The sequence below is a fragment of the Pomacea canaliculata genome, linkage group LG11 (assembly GCF_003073045.1).
Source record: "Pomacea canaliculata isolate SZHN2017 linkage group LG11, ASM307304v1, whole genome shotgun sequence".
Lineage (NCBI taxonomy): Eukaryota > Metazoa > Mollusca > Gastropoda > Architaenioglossa > Ampullariidae > Pomacea > Pomacea canaliculata.
Genome location: NC_037600.1, coordinates 11974810 through 11995934, shown reverse-complemented (window position 1 = coordinate 11995934; position 21125 = coordinate 11974810). Strand labels below are relative to the sequence as shown.

Below are 21125 nucleotides of genomic sequence, written 5' to 3'. Positions count from 1 at the left end.
TAGGGACAGTGGCATAGGAATCAGGGGAGGGAGAGGGGAGCTGGCCCCTCAAAACTGAGGAGACAAAAATGTGAACATCACTCACTGTCAGCATGAAGTTTGCTCCACCCAAAGCCAAGCATCTTCCCTTGCCACAGAGGGATCATAGACTGGGGTAGCAGTTGTTTAGCAGTGTGCTTGTCAGTTAGTCACAGAGACCAGAAGTGTATGTGAGCACATGTGTGCACTTCATTTTTGTGTCATTTTGCTTGCTACATGGAGATCGATGGCTAAAAGTTGATGATATCTGCCATTACTACTGTTGTATGTTTTGACAAAAAAAACAGTAGCTGTAGTGCTGAGTTTCTCACCTGACGAACTAATGATGATTACAGGATGGGGATGAGCATTTGGTCAAAGTTGTCAGTACTGGAGACAGCATTCATAGCCTTCTCAGCATCTTGGATGTGTTGACAGTATGTTGCCTACCTAACATTTTTTTGTGTGGAAATTTGTTTAATAAATATGGTGGATACTGCAGTAATGCAACTTTTTTGTTTTGTAAGGTATGTTTTTTTTTTGTGCTGCTGTTATTGTATCATAACCCTAAATCAGCAGTGAAAAGTTGAAAGCTATACAGTTTTTGTTGCATACTTGTGAACAGTGCAAAGCTGGTAACGAACAACAAAGAATGTCAGCTGTGGACCAGGACATATACTGAACTTAATTGTTTTAATATTTTCATGATAATGCTTTATTTCATTAATCTTATTTATGAATTAAAAAAAATTGTTTCCAGGGTCATCCAGTACCATACAAATCAGTGTCTGCCAAAGCTGTTGTAGATTCCATTATTCTGAAGTAAGCTCTGTGTGTGCATATAAAACATATATTAGGTATGTTAGGGAGGTGCAAGGGAGCATATAGCATGTAGAACTGCTTGTCAAACGGGAGATGCATTTTTGAAAATCTGTTCTTGAACGCATGTCTTCCTTTTGCATGGAGTAATCAGTTCCACTGAACCCATACATAAATTTGTAAGGTTGTCACCCGATGACGTTAATTGCTTTTGTGGTACACAGATCTAAACCCTAGTCTGACATCTTGAATTGTTAAAAGGCAGCACGTCCTTTTAATCTACAAGGCTGTCATATCCTATTTCAATTTTATGTAGAAGCTCGCTTCCAGTGGGCTAAATGTTTTTAATAATAATATCTTTTAGAAAGCTGTTTGTTTCATTATATCCATTCCAGTGAGGGTCAATATTTTAATGTCATATGTCATATTTAACCTAGTCCATCACATTTTGTGTAAAGTGTACATAAACCCTGAGAAATATTTGTAAAGGCCTAGTCAAGTTTAGTGTATGATAATATGTCTCCCAACTAAAAAAAAGTTTCGCTGAAGTAGACTTGCTGGTCGTTTACTGAGTTGCTTACCCATATTTTCTGACTATTAATGAGAGAAAAAGTAAATATCATTACAGTACAATTAATAAATGTATATCATAACAGTATATGTGTATAACAGTTTACAGATCATAACTGTATCATAGCAGTGTATATTAGAACAGTATATAAGTGCATTATATATCATGTGTATATCATAACCATTTGTTTCTTGTTTTCCAGACTTCCAGCCATTGCATTCAGCTCCATGTTTGAACGTTTCAGTGAATCTGTTGTCAGGATGGTTCAGGTGGGAAGTTATCCGTATATAGATAAGTAATTCTTAATTGATGCACTTGATAGTAATAATACACGTTTTACCCCATCTTGTAACAGCAGTCTTCATTTAACTAACCTTTCATGTTTTGCATTGTAGAGGATTTCTGTTAGTGATGAATAACTTTTTTTTCTGTTAAACTGAACTTTCTGTCCTTGAAAAGTCAGAATCCAGATTAAACCTAGTTATTGCATATTTATTATTATTTTTTTTTTTGCAGATCATCATGATCAGGCTGCAGAGAGTGACTTTCATGGCATTGCATAACTACCTTGGCCTCAGCAATGAGCTAATTAACAATGTAATTAACAGTTTTTAGGTTGTTCTTGGTGCAGTTTTTGTAGTTGGTTGGGCAGGTTAACACCTGTCATCAATGCAGTGAAGGTTGGCTGTCCTGGGCTCAGCTCTCGTCTCAGGCACGCTCTTTCTCTGCAAGTGGCATCTGTTTACAGGGCTGGCTGCCTTGCCATGATATAGCCTTTGTTGCTGGCTCATCATAAAATACCAATCCCCCCCCATTTTTGTAGTTGATTATTGATTTTTCATGCAATAGCTGCTTAGGAGGTTATATCTTCATGAGTTTCTCCAGCTGTGTAAAGCAGGTGCCACATCTAGAGACAAATTATTGTGTCCTACAGCAAAAGATCTGAGACCACTTTTTGTCCTCAATCTTATTTCATCAATTTTACTGCTCTGCCACGAGACCATGCTGTGATGTTTTTGTGGACATTAATTAGTCTAGTACCAAAAAGATTCTTGATGAAGTTTTTTTTCTCAGTACCATCCCTATTATAGATTTATAAATCCTTTTCTCTTACCGAAGAAATAATATAGATTTGGTTTATGCCTTTTATATCAAAATTGTTAAAAAGACAATAACACTTTAAAGTTAGGAGTAATAAGTAAATGTAACCATCAGTGGAGAGCTTGTCAGACTAGTGAGCACATTTGTAAAGAATCCATACCTAGCGTATGTTTATTTTTACCAGTTTTGTAAAGATTTTAGTTTTCCCAGAAAACTTATCTTGCAGTTGTTTTGTAACCATCTTTTTCCTATTTCTAGCAGCATCAGTAGTAATAAAAGTGATAATGCATTTTACTTGAAAGTGTGTGTTTTCATCCTGCTAGGATTTTCACTCAGATGTTAGAGTCTTGCACATCAGTGCATTAAGTCGCATGAATACACCAAGTTCTCCCCTGAAGGCTGGCACCTCTAAGGGAACTAACCCATCAAGTCAAGATGCTGAAATAAACTCACTGAGTGAGTTTTCATGTCATTCATTTTCTAATATGTGTGAGCGCTTAAAATAGTTTTTTTGTTTTGTTTTGTTTTGTTTTTTATTGTTTGATTTTTGTTTTTCGCTGTGCCTGTTGAAAATAGCGTTTACTGGGCAAGTGTTTGTGCTTTAGAAGTGGACATTGTATATGAACAGCTCATTAAAAATTGGTTTATGGTATCCCACACTTGATGAGCACTGTCTCTGTGATGCAGAAGACAGTAATTTCAAACTGCATGGACTGTGGTCCCATTATAATGCACATTGGCTATACCTATTTGTGCGAAATATCTATCCTTGACAAAACATTCCAAGGCAATGTTTTAGTGCAAGCTTAGAATTTAAACACAAGACACTGGATAGAAAAAAGTCTTTTAGATCTGTGTAGCAATAATGTTCATATAGTGAATCAGACATGTCAAAGACAGAATGACATATGGGCCCACACATGCACACACAAAACATAAGCACTCTAACACTTACACAGGTGGACATGTTCATGAGTCAATATGCAAACATCCTGTGTACTTCCCTAACATATATATGTATATACTCAGAGAAATAAATAAGTAAAGTTGATGTTACTATGCTTAATTTCAATGGAGAGAGATGGAACTAGAGGGTTGTCCTTGACAGGAAATATTCATCCTCTACTCAGTCCGATGGTGTTTACCAGCTTTATCAAGGATTTAAAAAAATAATAGGTGGACTCCACCTTCTATATACCATGCCTTTTAACACAGTGAACCACTTATGTTCTTTTTCCCTACAGCTGCTAGGCTAGGAGATCCCTTGCCTTTAATTCCTCAAAATGATAAAACTGATTGGTAGTCGCAAGATAGATTGTATTTTGAAACATCATCACGTGCATTTTATAATTAAGCATCACAAAGCAAGAGCTGGAGAAGTAAACATTTGTTACAGATTATAAATAATCACAGAAAATGTGCTTGTGTCTGTGAACAGTGAGATTGAAGAGTGCTGAGGAGGAGACAGAAAAACTAAACAACATGTCTGATTTCAACACTGCTCTCATGCGTGCCAGAGTGGCAGAAGCTGGAGAGGACACTAAGACATCTACTCTTGTTCGACAGGTGGTAAGTTGAGTATCAAATGCTGACATAGTTTCACCGCTTTACAGAGACTGTAATTATCATCATACACATTTATTGACCTTGGAGGCACCTGTCCAATTTGTTTTCTTTAATATTACCAGATGATATGACCAAAGATTAAATGGTTGCAATTATTCTTTAACCATCAAAAGTTGTATCCCTGACATCTAGTATGTGCCTAGTTTCAAGGGGGGTCTCCATTGGTAAGGTGTGCACAGCCCTGAGACAGCTATAAAGGTGACAGTAAAGCCATTGTAGCAGTTTTTTCGATGGTTATTTTGGTTGTTTACCACATGCATTCCTCATTCATATTGCATCTTCTCTAATGAAAGCACAGTCATTATGACTTAAAAGGAAATGCAAGTCCTTGATTTTGATTTGGCATACTGTCAGGATCAAAGGGTTGGGAGGAAACTTATGGAAGGTGAAAGCAACAAATTCAAAGGCTTCACCTTCAGTAAGAATTTTTGTAAAGTCCACTTGCCAAAGAGCAATTTGTAATTGCTTAGTAAAAGATTTCACTCGCTTGCCAGTCAGCAGAAGAGACCTCCAGTGGTGTGCGAGGAAAATACAGGCGCCAGCCGCAGGCCACTGAGCCCATGTTGGACCTAACTGGAAATGTTCAGACTATGACAGATGAAGTTATTTTGGAACTGGCTAGAAAAGACATCACTGAGTTGCTTGGATTAAAAGTAAGTTGATGTGATCTTCCAAGATTTGGCACATGATTGTTCTTTCCAGGGAAGCTTTATTCTGCACAGAATAGTTGTGTCATAGTTTTTCTTGACCGTTAACTGTTAATATTGATGGGGGAGAAGCTAGACATGGTGAATCACTTATAGTTCCCTATTGGCCAATTTTTTGCCCCATGATAATTCAGTAGTGGTCAGAATTATTCAGGAAATAGTCCAGGGAGCTAACAGAAGCTCTTCTGCCATTTAAATCTTATAAAACCCTTTTTGGAATGCATGGGTACGCATGTTTAATTTATCCTTAAGAGCTGTTGATATTTAGTTTCTCTGTGATTTTATTTTCAAGTGGGTGCAAATGTGGAGCTTAGAAACTGTTGCTCAGTCTCCACATGATGTGCCTTTTGAGTATGATTGAGCGGTTACATTTGTTGAAATTATTTTGTTTGCTCTTGCCTCTCTCATCCAAGAATCCAAAGCTGTTAGATGGCAAGCTGAGTTTGCAGTATGTCAAGGCTGGTAAACTTCTTTGTAAGCAAGGAGACCAAGTAAGTTGCAGTCACTTTAAGTCACCAATTTTACCAGTTTTCTAGCTTAAAACCTCCAGGATGTTGTGCCTTTTAGTTCTTAATGGCTGTCTTCCAACAGGTGACGTCTTAGAAATAGCAAACTTGATGAACCATTGTTAGATTTCTTTCTGTGGGCGATATACAGATTCCATTCATTCAGGGCCTATAGACCAGCTTATTCTTTGACAGAGTTGCAATTGCTTATGTTGGCATGATGCAGACCTGGTTTGTTACCTGGTGTAGACACCCTAAAGATTTATATTTGGATTGTTTGTAGGGGGAGGAATGAGATTTATTATAATCTGATAGCTTGTATGGGAAGTAGGAAGATCTGTTATATTGTGATGGTTTGTGTGGGAAGAATACAGATCTGTTGTATTTTTATTGTTCTGTATGGAAAGACAAAGTTCTGTGATGTTTTGATTTCTTGCATGAGAAGAACAAAGATCTATTTCTTCTGTGGACAGGATGTAGACCTGTATTTTGTTGTGAAAGGTTCCTTGCATGTTCTGCAACAGCTTGTTGGGGAATCGGCTAAAGAGGTATGGTTATGTGTGAATTTTTTTCTCTACATCTCAAAGATAAAGTGATTAGAAACCTCAATATCATTATTACTGTAACTTTATGCTTACAGTTCACTTTGACCTTTGCAGCATCTTTATAACTAAAATAAAAAAATATTTGTAACATGCACAGTTATGTACTTAACATTGAGACTGATGAATGAATTTTTGAGTGTAAGGTGAAAAAAAAACCCAATTTACTTTATGCTAACATTTTGTTTGTTTACTTTCTGACATGAGTTTTGTTTACAAGCAGCACTAAAATGAATCTTGCTGTACAGGTCAAGCTGTACTCTGCACAGCCTGGGGAGATGGTAGGAATGTTGGCAGTGTTGACGGGAGAACCATCGTTCTTTACTACTCGCACTAAATCTGATGTCATCCTTGCTGTCATTACAAAGACTGACTTTTACAGGTTGGCTTGAAATGCTGCCTTACTTGATCCTTGCTATTTTTCATTCTCACTTTTAAAGGCTGAACTTTCACTGTCTGGCAGCAAAGAATACATTCCATCTGGCAGAGGAAAGTGAGGGCATTTTTGGGCCAAGGATAACTACTTGGGTAGCCAGCACTGCTTGTGCTCCATCTCCCTCCATGGGTTGGAGCATTCATGGGTTGGAGTATTCTTTCCTGCCCTGACATATAAGTTCGGCCTTTAAGTTTCTCTCTTATCAAATTTTATTCATGTTGTTTGCCATAATTTCTGGATATGGGTTTGTCTACATAAAAAGGGACATAATGCAATTAAGGTTCTCTTGCTGTGTCCAAAATTTGAGAACTTTTTTTTCTATTCATTCAGGGCAAGATATTGTAAGTTACCTCAGGAGAATCATGACACTTTTTGATCTTTCTCTTCATACCTGAGCCCCTGGAGATGTAACAGTGTAAAGAAAGAGTGGTCTGTGAAGATAACAGATAGCTGAATGTGGATGGTTGTAGAGTTAGAGCACTAGTGTCAGAATTCAAAGGTGTGCATGGTCAATACCCATGTGGCATAGCAAACTTTCCACATTCAACCCACCTGTCAGAAATGGGTCCCAATTCCTTAGAGAGGTGGGGAAGGTAAGGCAGGGAGGGAGAGGAGATGGGCACTGCCCTTACATAAAGCTAGCCCCCGAGAAAAGTGAGTTCTCTAACATCTCGCACTCCTGATGACCGAAATGTTAAGGAATGACCTTTATATTTATTGCACAGTTGAAACAGATTGAGCAGTTCGGAAAAAGTCTTGATGGCTTTCCACTTTTTTTGGTTGTTTGTGTTTTGTTTCTCCATTTAGCATCATGAGAGAAGAACCATTCATCGTCCTGAACACAGGTCGTATGACAGTTCGCCGCATGTCAGCTTTTGTTCGACAAATAGACTTTGCTTTGGACTGGCATATGGTAGAAGTTGGCAAAGCCCTGTACCGGCAAGGAGATAAATCAGACTCTGTTTACATCGTGCTGACTGGACGATTACGGTCTGTGATCACTTTGGTAGGAGGAAAGAAAGAGCTAGTGGGAGAGTATGGTCGTGGAGAACTGGTGGGGATTGTGGAAGTTTTAACACACACAGAGAGAGCCACAACTGTGCTGGCAGTACGGTGAGTCCTTGGATTGACTATTAAAGTGTGAATGTTACTATGACAGCATAGAGAGCTGCTTGACAGATTCCAGAAACTGTTACAAAACTACTGCACGCCATTGAAAATGCTATAGTGTTGTTAAAAAATGTTTTCTTCCACCAGTGACACCGAGGTGGCTAAAATTCCAGAGGAACTTCTGACACTGATAAAAATGAAGTACCCACAAGTGGTCACCCGGTTAATTCACTTGCTCGGTCAGCGTATCTTGGGTACCTTGCAGAACCGCAACACAGTCACGCTTGGCCATTCTCTGGGCAGTCGTGCTGGTTGGTTGTTATTTCTTCTTGTACTTCATATTATTTTCTTTTGCTATTTTGGTGTCACCAAAATCCATATTTTTGTATATATATATAATGTCTGTACATGTGCAGGTGCTGAATTATATGTGTGACCCATGCAGGGATTTGATTTAATTTAACTGTAGATTTGTATCAATCAGCATCACAGCCAAAACAAGTTGCATTCTCTGTGTTGATCAACAACAAGAACACAAGAAAAAAGAAAAAAAAAAGAAGATAATTTTGAGAGTAAATTCTCTTTCTTTTAGACTTACCAGATGACATGCTCGCTTCACTGTCATGGAGACAATTTTTGATGGTTAAAGAGCTCGTATAACTTTTTATCTCCTATAGTCATGTCATCTGTACAGTCAGAAGAAGAAAAACACTAGCTAACAAAAACATGCTATGAAATGTGATGTGTAAAACTCACTCAGCCACTAAAATACTTAACCAACAAGCTTCAAAGGTACGGGAAATATAAAGAGGGGAGAAAAAAAATGTAACCGAGTGGTTGTTGTGATTGAGGGGAGATAATTTATTCTAACAGTGAACCACACAAGACTCAAACCAGAAGGCAGGAACCTGTCAGCAGTTACACAATTCTATAATGCCATAGATCTTACAGTCACGGCTGCGTCGCTTGTCTCAGCGTCTTCTTCGCTAGTTTCTCCCCTGTACGTCTCAGCTCTGCCCTTATATACCTCGCGGGGTGGGTTACTTTTCGCGCTCTTTTGCATCAACTTTTCGCGCTCTTTGCGTCATCTATTTTCGCGCTCTTTTGCAATCGCCTTTACTTACTGGCATGCATCAGCATTTTCTGCCTAACAACTGGACTACCGGCCCTCTACATCCCCGCCGACTCTTTCTCTAAAGCGCCCTCGCTGATGAGCTTTTGCTAGCAATACTAGGGCTGGTATACAAGCTTCGGCACTAATATGCTTACGACGGTGGGGCAGGTATCTTAAATATTTTAAATCAAGAAACATCTGTTGCTGCTGAGGCACAATGTGTCTATAAGGGCAGGCATTCCGTTCTCTCGTGTGTCATCCCTGTCAATGACATTTGGTAGGCGCAGCCGTGGCAAACAAGAAGAAAATAAACAAAATATCAAAACAAACTAATCAATGCTTTACACCACATCTATGTTATCTACAGTGTCAATGAATAGCGTACACAACCGTTTTCTCCCCATGTGAGTTTTATGCCTGTCTAACAGCAAACCGCGGCTGAAATACTGCAGGCACTGTCCTTCTGGAATCACACTTACTGTCATATCAGGCACCACAGATACTGTCATTTCTGAAACCACAGGCACTGTCAGTTTGGTACTGTCATATTGGCACCGCACACACATGTCACTTCTGGAACCACAGGTACTGTCACTTGTCTGGCACACACAGCAACTGTCACTTTTGGTATTAATCTTGTTCTGGCTTGATGGGTGGAAGAGTACCATACCAGAACGGAGTTTCTTCGTCACTGTCGTAGTCTGAAATTCTGTGTCTCCGGCAGTTTGAATGTCTTCTAACTGCAGAGACGACTTCGCTGCTCTGTTGTCGCTATTGAGGGTCAGTGCAGGGCCGTCAACAAGGGGCCTGACTGTATACACAGCACTGTCATTAACTGCCGGCTGGTGATATTACAGGTATACCGGCCCTCCGCCCATGGAATCTGTCCCGTGCAGTTCTGCTTGGCTTTGCGTCGCTGTGGTTGTCGCTGTTGTAGTTGCACCACTGGCTTTTCTTTGACATCGGCCGGCATCACTGCCCCGGCATTCACTCCTCCGATACCACAGACGAACGTGGCTTCAACGCCCTTGTATGACAGTCTGGGTTCAAATTCCACCACTTCACCTTTGCGAGGCTGCGAAAGCTGCCTTGTGAATAACTGAATGGTGGACAAAGACGTCTGATCGCCATTATCAGGTGTGATGAATCCCCATCCCTTTGCCACGTTGAACCACCTGCAGAAACCTCGCTTCTGCCCCCTCCCCATCGCTGTCATGGGGAGTGCTGGTCGCTGGCCGCTCCGCTGTCTTGTCTGCTGTCGTCGCATACATTTCTGTTTGTGCTGACGATCAGCCTCGAAGGGGAAATCACGTTGCTGTGTCGTATGAAGCCGGGAGGCCGCCTCCATCTCCAGCTGTCTGACTCGTGCAGTCAGACGATCTATCTCATCCTCCCTGTCATTACACATCTCCTCTCTCTCTACACGTCGGGCCGTCTTGAGGAGATCAGCAAAAAAGACCCATGGTCGGCCAGCTGTCTGGATGTTTCACGTCGGACCTGGCGTTTCTCACAGTCCTTTTACAAGCGTGTCGCCAGGGTGTGTACTGGATATGGCGTCGCTCAGCAGGCGATTTGCTTTCGCCTGTAAATTTCGCAGGTCGCAGCATATTCAATGACCGCCTCCTTACTCTGCTGTCGGCGGTTATAAAAACTGGCGTAATGTCTATAGCATCTCTCGCTCGCCGTATGCCTCTCTCAAAATATCCAGAATCTTTTCCGCGTGTCTATCATGTCATGAGGGAACATCAGAACTCGCCGTCTAGCAGGTCCCTCCAGCGCGTTGAGAACATAGACACACGCCGCATTCTCAGGCATCGGGCTTAGGGCGAGACCTATCTCCACCTCTCTTTCAAACTCGTCACTTGGCCCTCCGGCAAACTTCTGAAGACGGAATAAATGACCTGTTCGTACAGCCTCTGCTGTAAGATCGCCATCTGCAGCCATTGTGTGCACTTCTCTGCTGACACTGATCCTGCTCGCAGCGCCAAAAAGATGTAACCGAGTGGTGTTGTGATTGAGGGGAGTCTAACAGTGACCACAACAGTCCAGCACTCAAACCAGAAGGCAGGAACCTGTCAGCAGTTACACAATTCTTTTAATGCCAATAGATCTACAGTCACGGCTGCGTCGCTTGTCTCGCGTCTTCTCTTCGTAGTTTTCTCCCCTGTCCTTACGTCTCAGCTCTGCCCTTATATACCTCGCGGGTGGGTTACTTTTCGCGCTCTTTTGCATCAGCGTACTTTTCGCGCTCTTTTGCGTCATCGTTATTTTCGCGCTCTTTTGCAATCGTCCTTTACTTACTGGCATGCATCAGCATTTTCTGCCTAACAAGCACTGGACTACCGGCCCTCTACAAAAATAAAGCATAAAAATACATTGACCACTTGAAAGTACTACGTAAAATAACACAGATGTGTGGCATGCATCAGATTTATGAAGCAGTAGTAAGTTCTGGTTTTTAGTGTCTGCACTTTACATAAATCAGTGCATCCACACAAAGAAAACAGAGTATAACGTGTGCTCTGAAAGGGATCACTGGGTTACCACAATGTACAGATTTGAAGGAAATGAAGGGTCTTTAGTTCATCTATAACTTTTCTGTCCAGGGTCTTCTGCAGTTGAGAATGTTTCGATGGTAACTAACTTGGCCACAGTGGCAGTGCTTCCTGTGTCTGAGAATGTACCTGTGCAGAGTTTTACCATGGAGTTGCAGCATGCACTGAATGCCATAGGTAATGTTGTTTCCTCTTCTTTTAATAACAGATCTGGTTTTTTGTTTGTTTGTTTGTTTGGTTTTTTTTTAAGCTTGGAAATTGATTGGGAGACTGATCCATATTGTGGATACTTAAGTCACTGTCATTGAATCATAATCTGTACTGTGTAACAGATGCTACAATAGTTGCAGGGAGCAGTGTGAGTTGTGTCAGCATGTCAATATATAGTTGTAATTCAGCTTCTTTGCTGCAGGCTGTAGAAAATTGACCGTTTTTAGACAGCACCTCTTTGTGAGCACAGTCCCAAAGCTGTTCTGATCAACTGTTCTTCCTTTCCTGTCTTTAAATCATTCTTAAACAGATTTTTTAAAAAAAAAACACTTTTCTAGCTTTTATTGCTTGATGACAAGCATTTACTATTTAGTATTTTCATTATTTACTTTGCTGTACACACATTGGCTTAGACCTCAAGCCATCAAACTGTTCTTTGAAGATCACAGGATGTTTAATGTATTTCATTCATTTTGGAGTACATAACTTCTGCTATAAGAGATTCAAGGAATCAGTAATAACTAAAATATTCAGTAGTGGTGTGTATGTCAGTAGTTAGGTTTAGAGTCAGCTGTTTTCTCACACAGTGTAACTTTTGTAGGGCCAACAACCCGGCTTTCCAGTGAAATCATCAAGACAAGACTTGGTGCTTCAGCTCTCGATGGGTTTGTGAACAGAAAATTTATTTGTAAAACTGAAATAGCTCATTAGTGCCTGTGCTGCAAATGAAGTTTGATTAGTGCTATAAATGATTAGGACTGTAAATGAAAGTGGTTAGTGTTATGAATGAAGTACAAAATACTATTTTTAAGGACTTTTAAATCTGTGGTATCCTTTGTATACAAAACTGCGTTGAATATGTAGGATGCATTTAAAGTCCTGCAATTGTATTTTTCTTAGTTCGGATTGCAGATATCTTAATTTGAAAATTATATAACATCTTTTTAGAAGCAATATTATTAATATTTGATATGCATGAAGACTCTATTTAGATATCTGAACATGTGTGTGTCAATGATTTTCTTCTTGACTTTGTTTTTCTGTTGTTGTCATATTTTGACTTTTTATCATGAGAGTATACCTTCACTCCTTTCTTTCTACTGTCATATTGTAGGTTTGGGAGGTTTGTGATTATATTTGGCTTTCTTTCGTTTATTTGAGATACACCATATTTTGCACCTCACAGTGTCAACGAGTTTCGCCTGTCTGCGTGGTTGAACCAGCAAGAGGACATCAACCGCATGGTGTTGTACCAGTGTGACTACACTGCTACCAAGTGGACGAAACACTGCATTCGTCAGGCTGATGCCATTCTCATTGTGGCAGTTGCTGAGTCAGGCCCAGTTGTTGGAGAGGTGAGCATTTGACAGTGCATAGTTAGTTCCGTGCACTTCATTTATATGCGTGCTCTCCCAAACACAATTTAATAGCTGGAATTTACTTATGCCTGAAGCTTGGCATACGTTAAACTCAAGCAGGACCAGATGCATATCATGCTTAAAAACCAATTGCTCATGCATACAACTGAAATGCCTATAAGTCAGTCACATTTTGCTTGGCTTATTATTGACTTATAAAAACAAGATGTGTTAACTGAACTTAATGATATTAAAAATTACAGAAAAATTAAATCCAGATAATATATAGATCTGAAATAGATCCAAGGTTATTTGAGTACAAAGGGTTAGCAATGGAACATAAGTAGGCCAGTATTTGGCAAAGACGTTTTTTATATGAAAATAAATGGATTTGATAGAATCACTTCAAATAATTTGAAATTGTGCAATGGAATAATGTAGAATAGTTTCTCTGACCAGGTCAGGTTCAAGAAAATTATTTTCCAAGCACACCAGCTCCCTATCTTATCAGCTAATAATGCATCAAAATGCTGTTTGTAGTCTCAGACGGTCAACAGAATTGCTGGAACTTAAATACTAAAATCCTCATTATTTTGTCTGCAGTACTTAACCTGTAGTCTGTGAATCAGCTTTTGTTTTTGTTTGTGCAGATAGAAAAGGAGCTAGAAAACATCGCTGTTCGTGCTCAGAAAGAACTGATAATACTTCATCGCGAAGATGCAGAAACTCCCCGACGAACAGCAGAGTGGCTCAATGCACGGGAGTGGTGCTGTTCTCACCATCACATTCGATGCAACAAACGTGTCTTCAGCCGCAAGCCACCAGCAAAGATGGTGAGGAGATGTGTGAGTGCCTGCATGAATGAGGAAAGATGGTGAGGAGATGTGTAAGTGCATGTGTGAGTGAGCAAAGTTTTTCATTTTTCTTTATACCATGTAGAATTTTTTATTTTGTGCTGACTTTCTCTGTTAGTCTTGACTCATTGAACTGAGTAGATATTTAGATGTTGTGACTTTATTTTACTGTTAGCTGAGTCACATAGTTGAAGGAAGGGTTTTCAGGATAAAAAAATTAATTTCTATTTTTCACACCAGCTGCAGATATACGAGAAACTATTTGAGACGGAGGCTGACCGCATGAGTGATTTTTCTCGTTTGGCACGATTCCTGACAGGAACTTCCATTGGGGTGGTTCTTGGAGGAGGTGGTGCCAGGTAAGATGGAAGGAATATGATAGATTTTTAGAAAGCTGTTGACCCTGGAGGTGGACAGGGTCTTCTCCTGTTTGGCCCAGCCATAAATTAGGGTCTCCATGCCTTTGTTTGTATATATACATGTGTGCATGTGTGAGTGAGTGAAAAAGTGTGACTTCAAAAGGCCATATGCACAGAATGTAAAAGTCATCTGGTCTTCTGGTCTATGGCATGTTTCAAAATATATCCTGTTACTATTCATTTTTAGTTACAATTTGACATGTTTATAATTTTTCTATCTTTATTTATAGCTTTTCAGTGCTAAATCGTCCCTAAAGATTTTGTTAAACAAAAAAAGTGACGATTTTTTTGTTCATTTTCCACAACTGTGGTGGTGCAGAGGCCTCGCTCACATTGGCATGGTAAAGGCCATGCAGGAGGTGGGCATTCCCATTGACATGGTAGGGGGGACAAGCATGGGCTCATTCATTGGTGCATTGTGGGCGGAGGAGCGCTCCTACCCTCGCTTCAGTCAGCGTGCTCGTGAATGGTGCTTTGTAAGTGAACATACACCTTGATTGATGTCAATGCCTGGTGGGTGAATTTCTTTAAGTCATTTTATTGTGTTTCTTCATTTATTTTATTTAAAAAAACCATTTTTACATTAATTTTTGTACACCTGCCTAGTCCCAAAATTCCTCATCTTTTATATCCCGCTTCAAAATGACAATTTTTCCATAACATTTGGTCTTTTGGAGCACATGAATTGCGACATTTTTTCATCAACCATTGACCACTGTCACAGTCAGTAGTTTTCAATCCAAGTGAAATGACATTTCACACTGTTTTTAAATTACTTTGTTTAAAAATTAATTTTAATAAACTCTCCAGACAGTTACTGAAATCCATTTCTGAGTATCGCCAAAGAATGTTCATGTTTGACAGATGTTCTTAAAACATGACTGCAGCTTTAAATGAATGGAACCCAAGGAGAAAAGCCCTACTCAGACAATTGTAGTCAGTGATAAAGATATCTGTAGCTTGTTGTATATGATCTATGTAATCAGAATTCTAACTCTGTAGGCAGAATATCCATAGCAACTGAATCAGTAAAGCTGTTACAAAATATGTTTTATGATAATACCATTTTATCATTATTCATTAATAGCCAATGTTATTATAACTTGTGTTATTTGTGTTTCATTGTTTCATTCAACAAAATAATTGCTTGTTTCAGAAAATGACATCTGTTTGGAGGAAGGTGTTAGATCTGACCTATCCATATACCTCAATGTTTACAGGTAAGATTGCTTATAGCTGAAATTACCTTTCTTGTTATTCACGTGAGAATTGTGCATATATTTGATAAGTGAAATGTTTGCATGTTTTGAAAAGTACAGTTGTCTCTAACATTTATATGGCTTGTAAATTATAACCTGTGGTGTGCAGATTCCATGTGAATAGTTTTTTTTAAAATCAGATTTTCAGTTTTAAATCATTGACCATTAAATAATTTATCTTTTTTATTATTTGCTAGTGAGTCTGTTTTAATGATAGAGGAGAATGCATGTCTTTAATTCTTTTGTGATGTGCTTGTGAACACGACCAACAGGAGGGGCACTCAATGAAGAGATCGAGTGCATGTTCCATGACAGGCAAATTGAGGACTTGTGGATCCCTTATTTTTGTGTCACAACAGATATCTCCAACCCAAGCATGCGCATCCATACCAGTGGTAAGTTAGACTGGAGATGTGAAAGGTTGTGAATTACGGAAAAAGAGGTATATGGAAACTGTGATTTTTTTGTTTTTTGGTCACTATGGCTCAATGCAGCCTTCAGAAAAGGGGTTTTTAAATTGATCATGCATACACTACTGTTTACTGTTTGGTCCAGGTGTTTTAGTAATTCAGTGAAGACATTAAAGACATGCCACAGTGGTGTTGTGCTTAGTTTTGCAAGGAAAAAAACAAGCAAAATTACAGAAGATCTGTCCAAGAAATAAAACAACTCAGAATGATTTTATATGGCTCTTAAATAAATTCCAGCATTATTTGTTCCTTGTGCCATCTTTATAGATGGTCTGGTGTTGCAACAATAAGCACATCACCAACACACTTCTTATGCCATCTTTATGATTAAATTGGTAGGCTGGATGATGTTGCTGTACAAAGTGTGTATAGAATGACTCCTTTTTAAAATAAATGGCAAAAATAAAATATGACCAGGTTTAACTGTATTAAAATATTCTTTTAGCAAATCATGCATGATTACACTGAAAACTTTCTGTCAAATTTAGAACTGCACATTATAATGTTGCAGAATCATGCATGTGTGTTGCAGGCAGCCTGTGGCGCTATGTCCGGGCCAGCATGTCACTATCTGGCTACCTTCCTCCGCTTTGTGACCCTTCTGATGGGCACCTGTTGCTTGATGGAGGATATGTCAACAATCTGCCAGGTGATAAATGCTGTCGGATTATTCTACCTCACTATCTACTGCTCTACATGCTTCTGTACAGCATGACCCTTTGTTGTAATTTTTAGCAAGGGAAGAATCTGCCATACTTTTTTTGTTGTTGTTGTTGATTTTTGTTCTTGACTTTTTGGTTTTTCTTTGTTATCTGTGAGCATGGCTGGGGAAATGCATTTAACCAGTCAATTTTAAAAATTCTTTCATAGAAGGGCAGATATTGTTTGAAAGAACAATAAAAGTTTCTTCTTGAATAGTTTATATAAATGAGAGAGCACAGTTGAACATGGATGCAACCTCGTACTTCTGTGCACAACTGAATAACTACCTTGCATCCTTTTCTCCAAGTAAAGTGTAGTGAGCAGTATCTGTAGGTGAAACAGAATTTGGAAACTGTTACTTTGGTGGGTGTTCAACAGCTGACATAATGCACACGATGGGAGCCCAGACTGTGTTTGCCATTGATGTTGGGGCTCAGGATGAAGTGAATCTCACAAACTATGGTGACAAACTGTCTGGCTGGTGGCTGCTGTGGAACCGTTGGAACCCTTGGGGCAGCACAGTGAAGGTAAGCATCAGATGCTGTTCTGAAGTTTATCTCACTCTTTTTATCCAATGCCTCATCTCACTTGTTCTCTGGAACTCAGGGGATGACACAGTGAAGGTTGCTCTCATGTTGTGTTCTGGAGTTCTGGTTTCATTTGATGTGTTGTTTGACTTGTACTTCAACAGGTGCCAGACATGACTGAGATCCAGTCTCGGTTAGCTTACGTTTCTTGCACCAGGCAGCTGGAGATTGTCAAGAACTCGGATTACTGTGAATACATCCGACCTCCCATCGACAAGTATGGCACACTGCAGTTTGGTGCCTGTGATGAGATAATGGTAAGCAGATTCAGCTCGACAGCAGATTAAAATGTGGGCTGGTTTGTTTTTTGTTTGTTTGTTTTTTTTAAAACATCTAGCAGTCCTCTTTTATCATTCCAGTTTTGAAGTCTTTCAGCAGCAGTGTTGGTTAATTTTAACTTTTATTTCTGTTTATGAGAGCCATCCCTTAATAACAATTTTTGTGAAATCTAATTTGATCTTACCTTAACACCATCAGTCTATGAATTCAATGCCAGCTATGATGATGAAGATCAAGAGCAAAATTGTGTGCTTGGGGTTGTGTGAGAGAAGTGAAAATGCATGTATGTGTTTGCATTACTTTTAAGCTAATTATTATCCTTAATCTGGCAACATATCACATATCATCTTCCTTAAGAACAATGATCCAGTCACTGTTAGCATCAATTTGTGTTCTTCCTGGTCTGCATTGTTATGTTATGTGTTGGTTTTAGGATGTTGGGTACAACCATGGCAAAACTCTCTTTTCTGGCTGGACCAAAGGAGGTTTAGTTGAAAAACTTTTCAAAGAAAACAAGCTGGAAAAATCTCCCAGCACTCAGCGTGCTCAGCAGGTAAATTGTTCTGTGTGGGTCTGTTTAAGCTTATCTTTACCTTGCTTCCTTATGAAAAACCCTCCGAAACAATCATCCTTATGAAACAGCCCTGAAAAATGTCACTTTTGAAAATACCCTCCCCCTAAAATTGTCACCCTTTTGAAACAGTCCCCTAAAATGTTCATCCTTTTGGATAAACCCTCCAAAACATTCACCCTTTTATTTCATTGCTGCTTATTTTGTCTTTAATTGTCCTCTGCTAGGGACGATGATGTGCTGGTGTCATACAGTATTTCACTCCAAAGGTAGATGTAACTTGTGATGAGTGACAATGATGTTTCTTTGAGCCTAGTTTTAGTGGTATAGATCACCAAAAATTTTCATAACAGCAGCAGTTACTGTTTTTTTTATTTATTTTAGGATTGTTGTGACTTTTGAAGTGATTTTGTTTTATTTTTTTCTGTTCTTGCCTTCTGCTTGCATGGAACAGGAAACAGTGGTAAAAGGATTAAAATCTGTTTCTGATGTCCTTTTCAGTTTTAGATTTGTGCAATTTTTGTGTGCATGTATGTGTGTGTAATGCATGTGTGAAATACAGTCTGCATTTGTTGCTTTATTTGTATCAAGATATTTTTCTTCATTTATTTGCTGAGCCAGAGAGTTAATCGCTGTGTATTCCTCCCTTGTAATTGATGGTCTTATCTGATGTTGTCTCTGTTTAGAGTGTTATAAACCTGAGTAAACATAAAGGTTATGCTAGGTGCCTGAAAGAATTTTTACAGGAAATTCTGTAGTCTTTGATTAATGCAAATATAGCAGCATAGGAATGGGAAAAGGTGAAGAAAGAAATTTGCATATTGACTTGTATATTGATATAATATAAAGGTAAAAATGTTAAGACAGTCATGTACACACCAAGATGTAGTATATGTAAATGAGACATAGTCACACGCTAAAAGTTTGTGATCAGTTTAGCATTATTGAGTGAATAACTTCATATGTATACTGAAAAATAACACTTTGTAGAGTTGGGAGGTCGCTTAAAGAGTACCAACCATTTTTTTAATGGCTTTATATAATAGGTTGTGATTATACCAGCAAAGTTTAAATAACTAGACATAGATCTATATGCTATAGATGTCTGCTCACACTCTTACTGTCAAATGGGAATCGTTGAATTCATGGTGAACCAGCGATTCGATGAGGGATGGAGATGTCAGGAGGGTGTTGAGTGCTTTATGTTGAAATAGCCATGAGTGCCAACAACAGCTGCATACACGTGGGCATGGGTTTTGCATTGTGTGGAATGTTTATCTGCTGGTGACATTAATCTGGATAATTCTTTGTGAATGTGATTGGTGACTGGTGATTCTTTGTGCGAGTGCTCATGGATGATGATTTGTGTGAGTGCTTATGGATGCACATTCATGTAAGTTTGAGTGAGAGGCGGCATGCATGTTTTATTTATTTAAGCTTGTGCTTAATCTGAATCCAGTAGCAGTATTTCTATATTTCAAAGTAACAGCTTATGTATTTTGTAATCCCTTATTTTCTGATTTTAGGAGTTCTATGCAAGTTGCCTGTGATTATGTTTTATAAAAGTTTCTTTTATAATATTTATGTTTGCAGACCCTCTCTCTATAAGTTTGAAACAGGAAACAAAACTTTGTTAATTTCTTCTATAGGATTTCATATCATTATAATGTATTCATAAAATATGCGTTGGGTGCCATAATTTCTTGCGCCTGCAGTGCAAACATATCAAAAGTCTTTTTTGTGTCATTTGGGTTTTTTTTTTTTTTGCTTTTTCTGGAATGTTTAAAGCATAGTTTTAGTGTCTAGAAAGCTAGCATGAAGGATCTGTGTTAACAGAGCCTGTTTTCTGTTTATGTTGAACATGTTATTAATTTATGTATGATTTTAAAATAGTGTAATGCTGTTAGTGTAAATTCAAGATGAAATGGAAAAATATTGCAAGATGGAGTTTATATATATTCATTTTTGGGTGATTACAGTAAAGATATTCAAGCATTTTCACTTCCATTAAGTTGCCATGATAGGTTGAAGCTGCTTGTAGTATATGAAAGTTTATTTTAAGTCCTTTATGGAAATAAATTGTAGCACACCACCACAGCAACAATAAAGTTACATATATGTACCGCATGCAGCTAACCTACAAGATTAAAAACTGCCAGTTTCTAGTGGACTCCATTATAAACATCAATGTCTTGAATGAAAAGGATTTACATTTACAAAATAATACTTTAATAAATAAAAAAAACCCATTGTTGATAAACAGCTAGTTTGGAAATAAGGTCAGAAAATTTTGCGGTGAATTTTTTTTGTGTGACATTTCCAGGCACCAGTTCCAGTCATGGCCTACTTCACAGATCTTGCTGAGTTGGTGTCGAAGATAGAGAAGCCACAGTCACATTTTTACCTGGACACAGAGAGCGACTGTATGCCAGTTTTTTTGGTTTAATAGTTTTTATAGATCCAGCGAAGGTGATAAAAGGGTGTTTTAATATAGGTAACCACTTTGCGTGCAGAACACTACACCGCAGATGTGGTATGTTGGGGTATATATTTGTGTGTGTGAGAAAGAGAACATGCGTATGAAAATGTTTTATAATGCAAGGTTCTTTTACATTAAAATCATTCCAATTTGCTGATGATTGAACAGCTACTGACGATTTTTTCAGGGTAAATGTTCTTTATCTTTGTGTACATAAATACTTGTAAGTTAGTATAGCTTTAGGATACTGACTAAACAATCAAGGCAACATTTTTCAGTTCTTGTTTATTTTACTGGCTTCAGTAACTGACGACGATGGCCACAACAGTGCAAAGGATGATGAATACATATATGATGATGCCATCATTTTAGAAGAGGGTGAGACAGATGAAACAGAAGAGGAAGAGATAGATGCATATGATCCTGAGACCGAGAAACCTACTGAAGTAAGATCTGATTCAGCAGTGACTGATGTGTTTATTGCTAGTAGTGACAGTGTGGCAGAAGAGCCTGGAAGTTAGAACATGCGTCAGCAAAACTCCCACTGGATCTCCATGAGACTGGGGAGAAAAACTTGCAGCGAGTAGGTTTCCATGTAAGTTCACATTCTATCTCCTTTGTCTGCTATAGTACCTTCCAGATGTTGAGGGATGTGGCATGCAATCTATGTGTTTGCCTGTTGCTACCACATTCAGCACTAGGAAAGTGTAGAAGTTGTTAACTAAAAGAAAGTATGTGTCCAGCAGATGAATACACGAGTCCTTGCAAAAGT

At 38.8% G+C, this 21125-nt stretch overlaps 1 protein-coding gene across 4 annotated transcripts in view; it reads left to right on the top strand.

Annotated features, from left to right (window-relative positions):
- Nucleotides 1–21125, top strand: part of LOC112574949 (neuropathy target esterase-like) — a 30231-nt gene that overhangs the window by 6517 nt on the left and 2589 nt on the right. For 3 of the 4 annotated variants that reach the window (XM_025256379.1, XM_025256377.1, XM_025256376.1), the window contains 27 exons: nucleotides 375–455; nucleotides 779–840; nucleotides 1611–1677; nucleotides 1925–2005; nucleotides 2833–2965; nucleotides 3948–4078; nucleotides 4630–4788; nucleotides 5256–5333; nucleotides 5822–5896; nucleotides 6199–6332; nucleotides 7194–7499; nucleotides 7644–7807; nucleotides 11217–11342; nucleotides 11977–12040; nucleotides 12562–12730; nucleotides 13384–13566; nucleotides 13828–13946; nucleotides 14326–14482; nucleotides 15163–15226; nucleotides 15538–15660; nucleotides 16268–16384; nucleotides 16816–16964; nucleotides 17129–17281; nucleotides 17737–17856; nucleotides 18329–18337; nucleotides 20198–20297; nucleotides 20657–20948. In XM_025256379.1, coding sequence (XP_025112164.1) covers nucleotides 375–455; nucleotides 779–840; nucleotides 1611–1677; nucleotides 1925–2005; nucleotides 2833–2965; nucleotides 3948–4078; nucleotides 4630–4788; nucleotides 5256–5333; nucleotides 5822–5896; nucleotides 6199–6332; nucleotides 7194–7499; nucleotides 7644–7807; nucleotides 11217–11342; nucleotides 11977–12040; nucleotides 12562–12730; nucleotides 13384–13566; nucleotides 13828–13946; nucleotides 14326–14482; nucleotides 15163–15226; nucleotides 15538–15660; nucleotides 16268–16384; nucleotides 16816–16964; nucleotides 17129–17281; nucleotides 17737–17856; nucleotides 18329–18337; nucleotides 20198–20297; nucleotides 20657–20874 — 3342 coding nt within the window. In that variant the 3' untranslated portion in view covers nucleotides 20875–20948. The remainder of the gene's footprint in view (nucleotides 1–374; nucleotides 456–778; nucleotides 841–1610; nucleotides 1678–1924; nucleotides 2006–2832; nucleotides 2966–3947; nucleotides 4079–4629; nucleotides 4789–5255; nucleotides 5334–5821; nucleotides 5897–6198; nucleotides 6333–7193; nucleotides 7500–7643; nucleotides 7808–11216; nucleotides 11343–11976; nucleotides 12041–12561; nucleotides 12731–13383; nucleotides 13567–13827; nucleotides 13947–14325; nucleotides 14483–15162; nucleotides 15227–15537; nucleotides 15661–16267; nucleotides 16385–16815; nucleotides 16965–17128; nucleotides 17282–17736; nucleotides 17857–18328; nucleotides 18338–20197; nucleotides 20298–20656; nucleotides 20949–21125) is intronic. The other variant, XM_025256378.1, reaches the window with a different exon arrangement.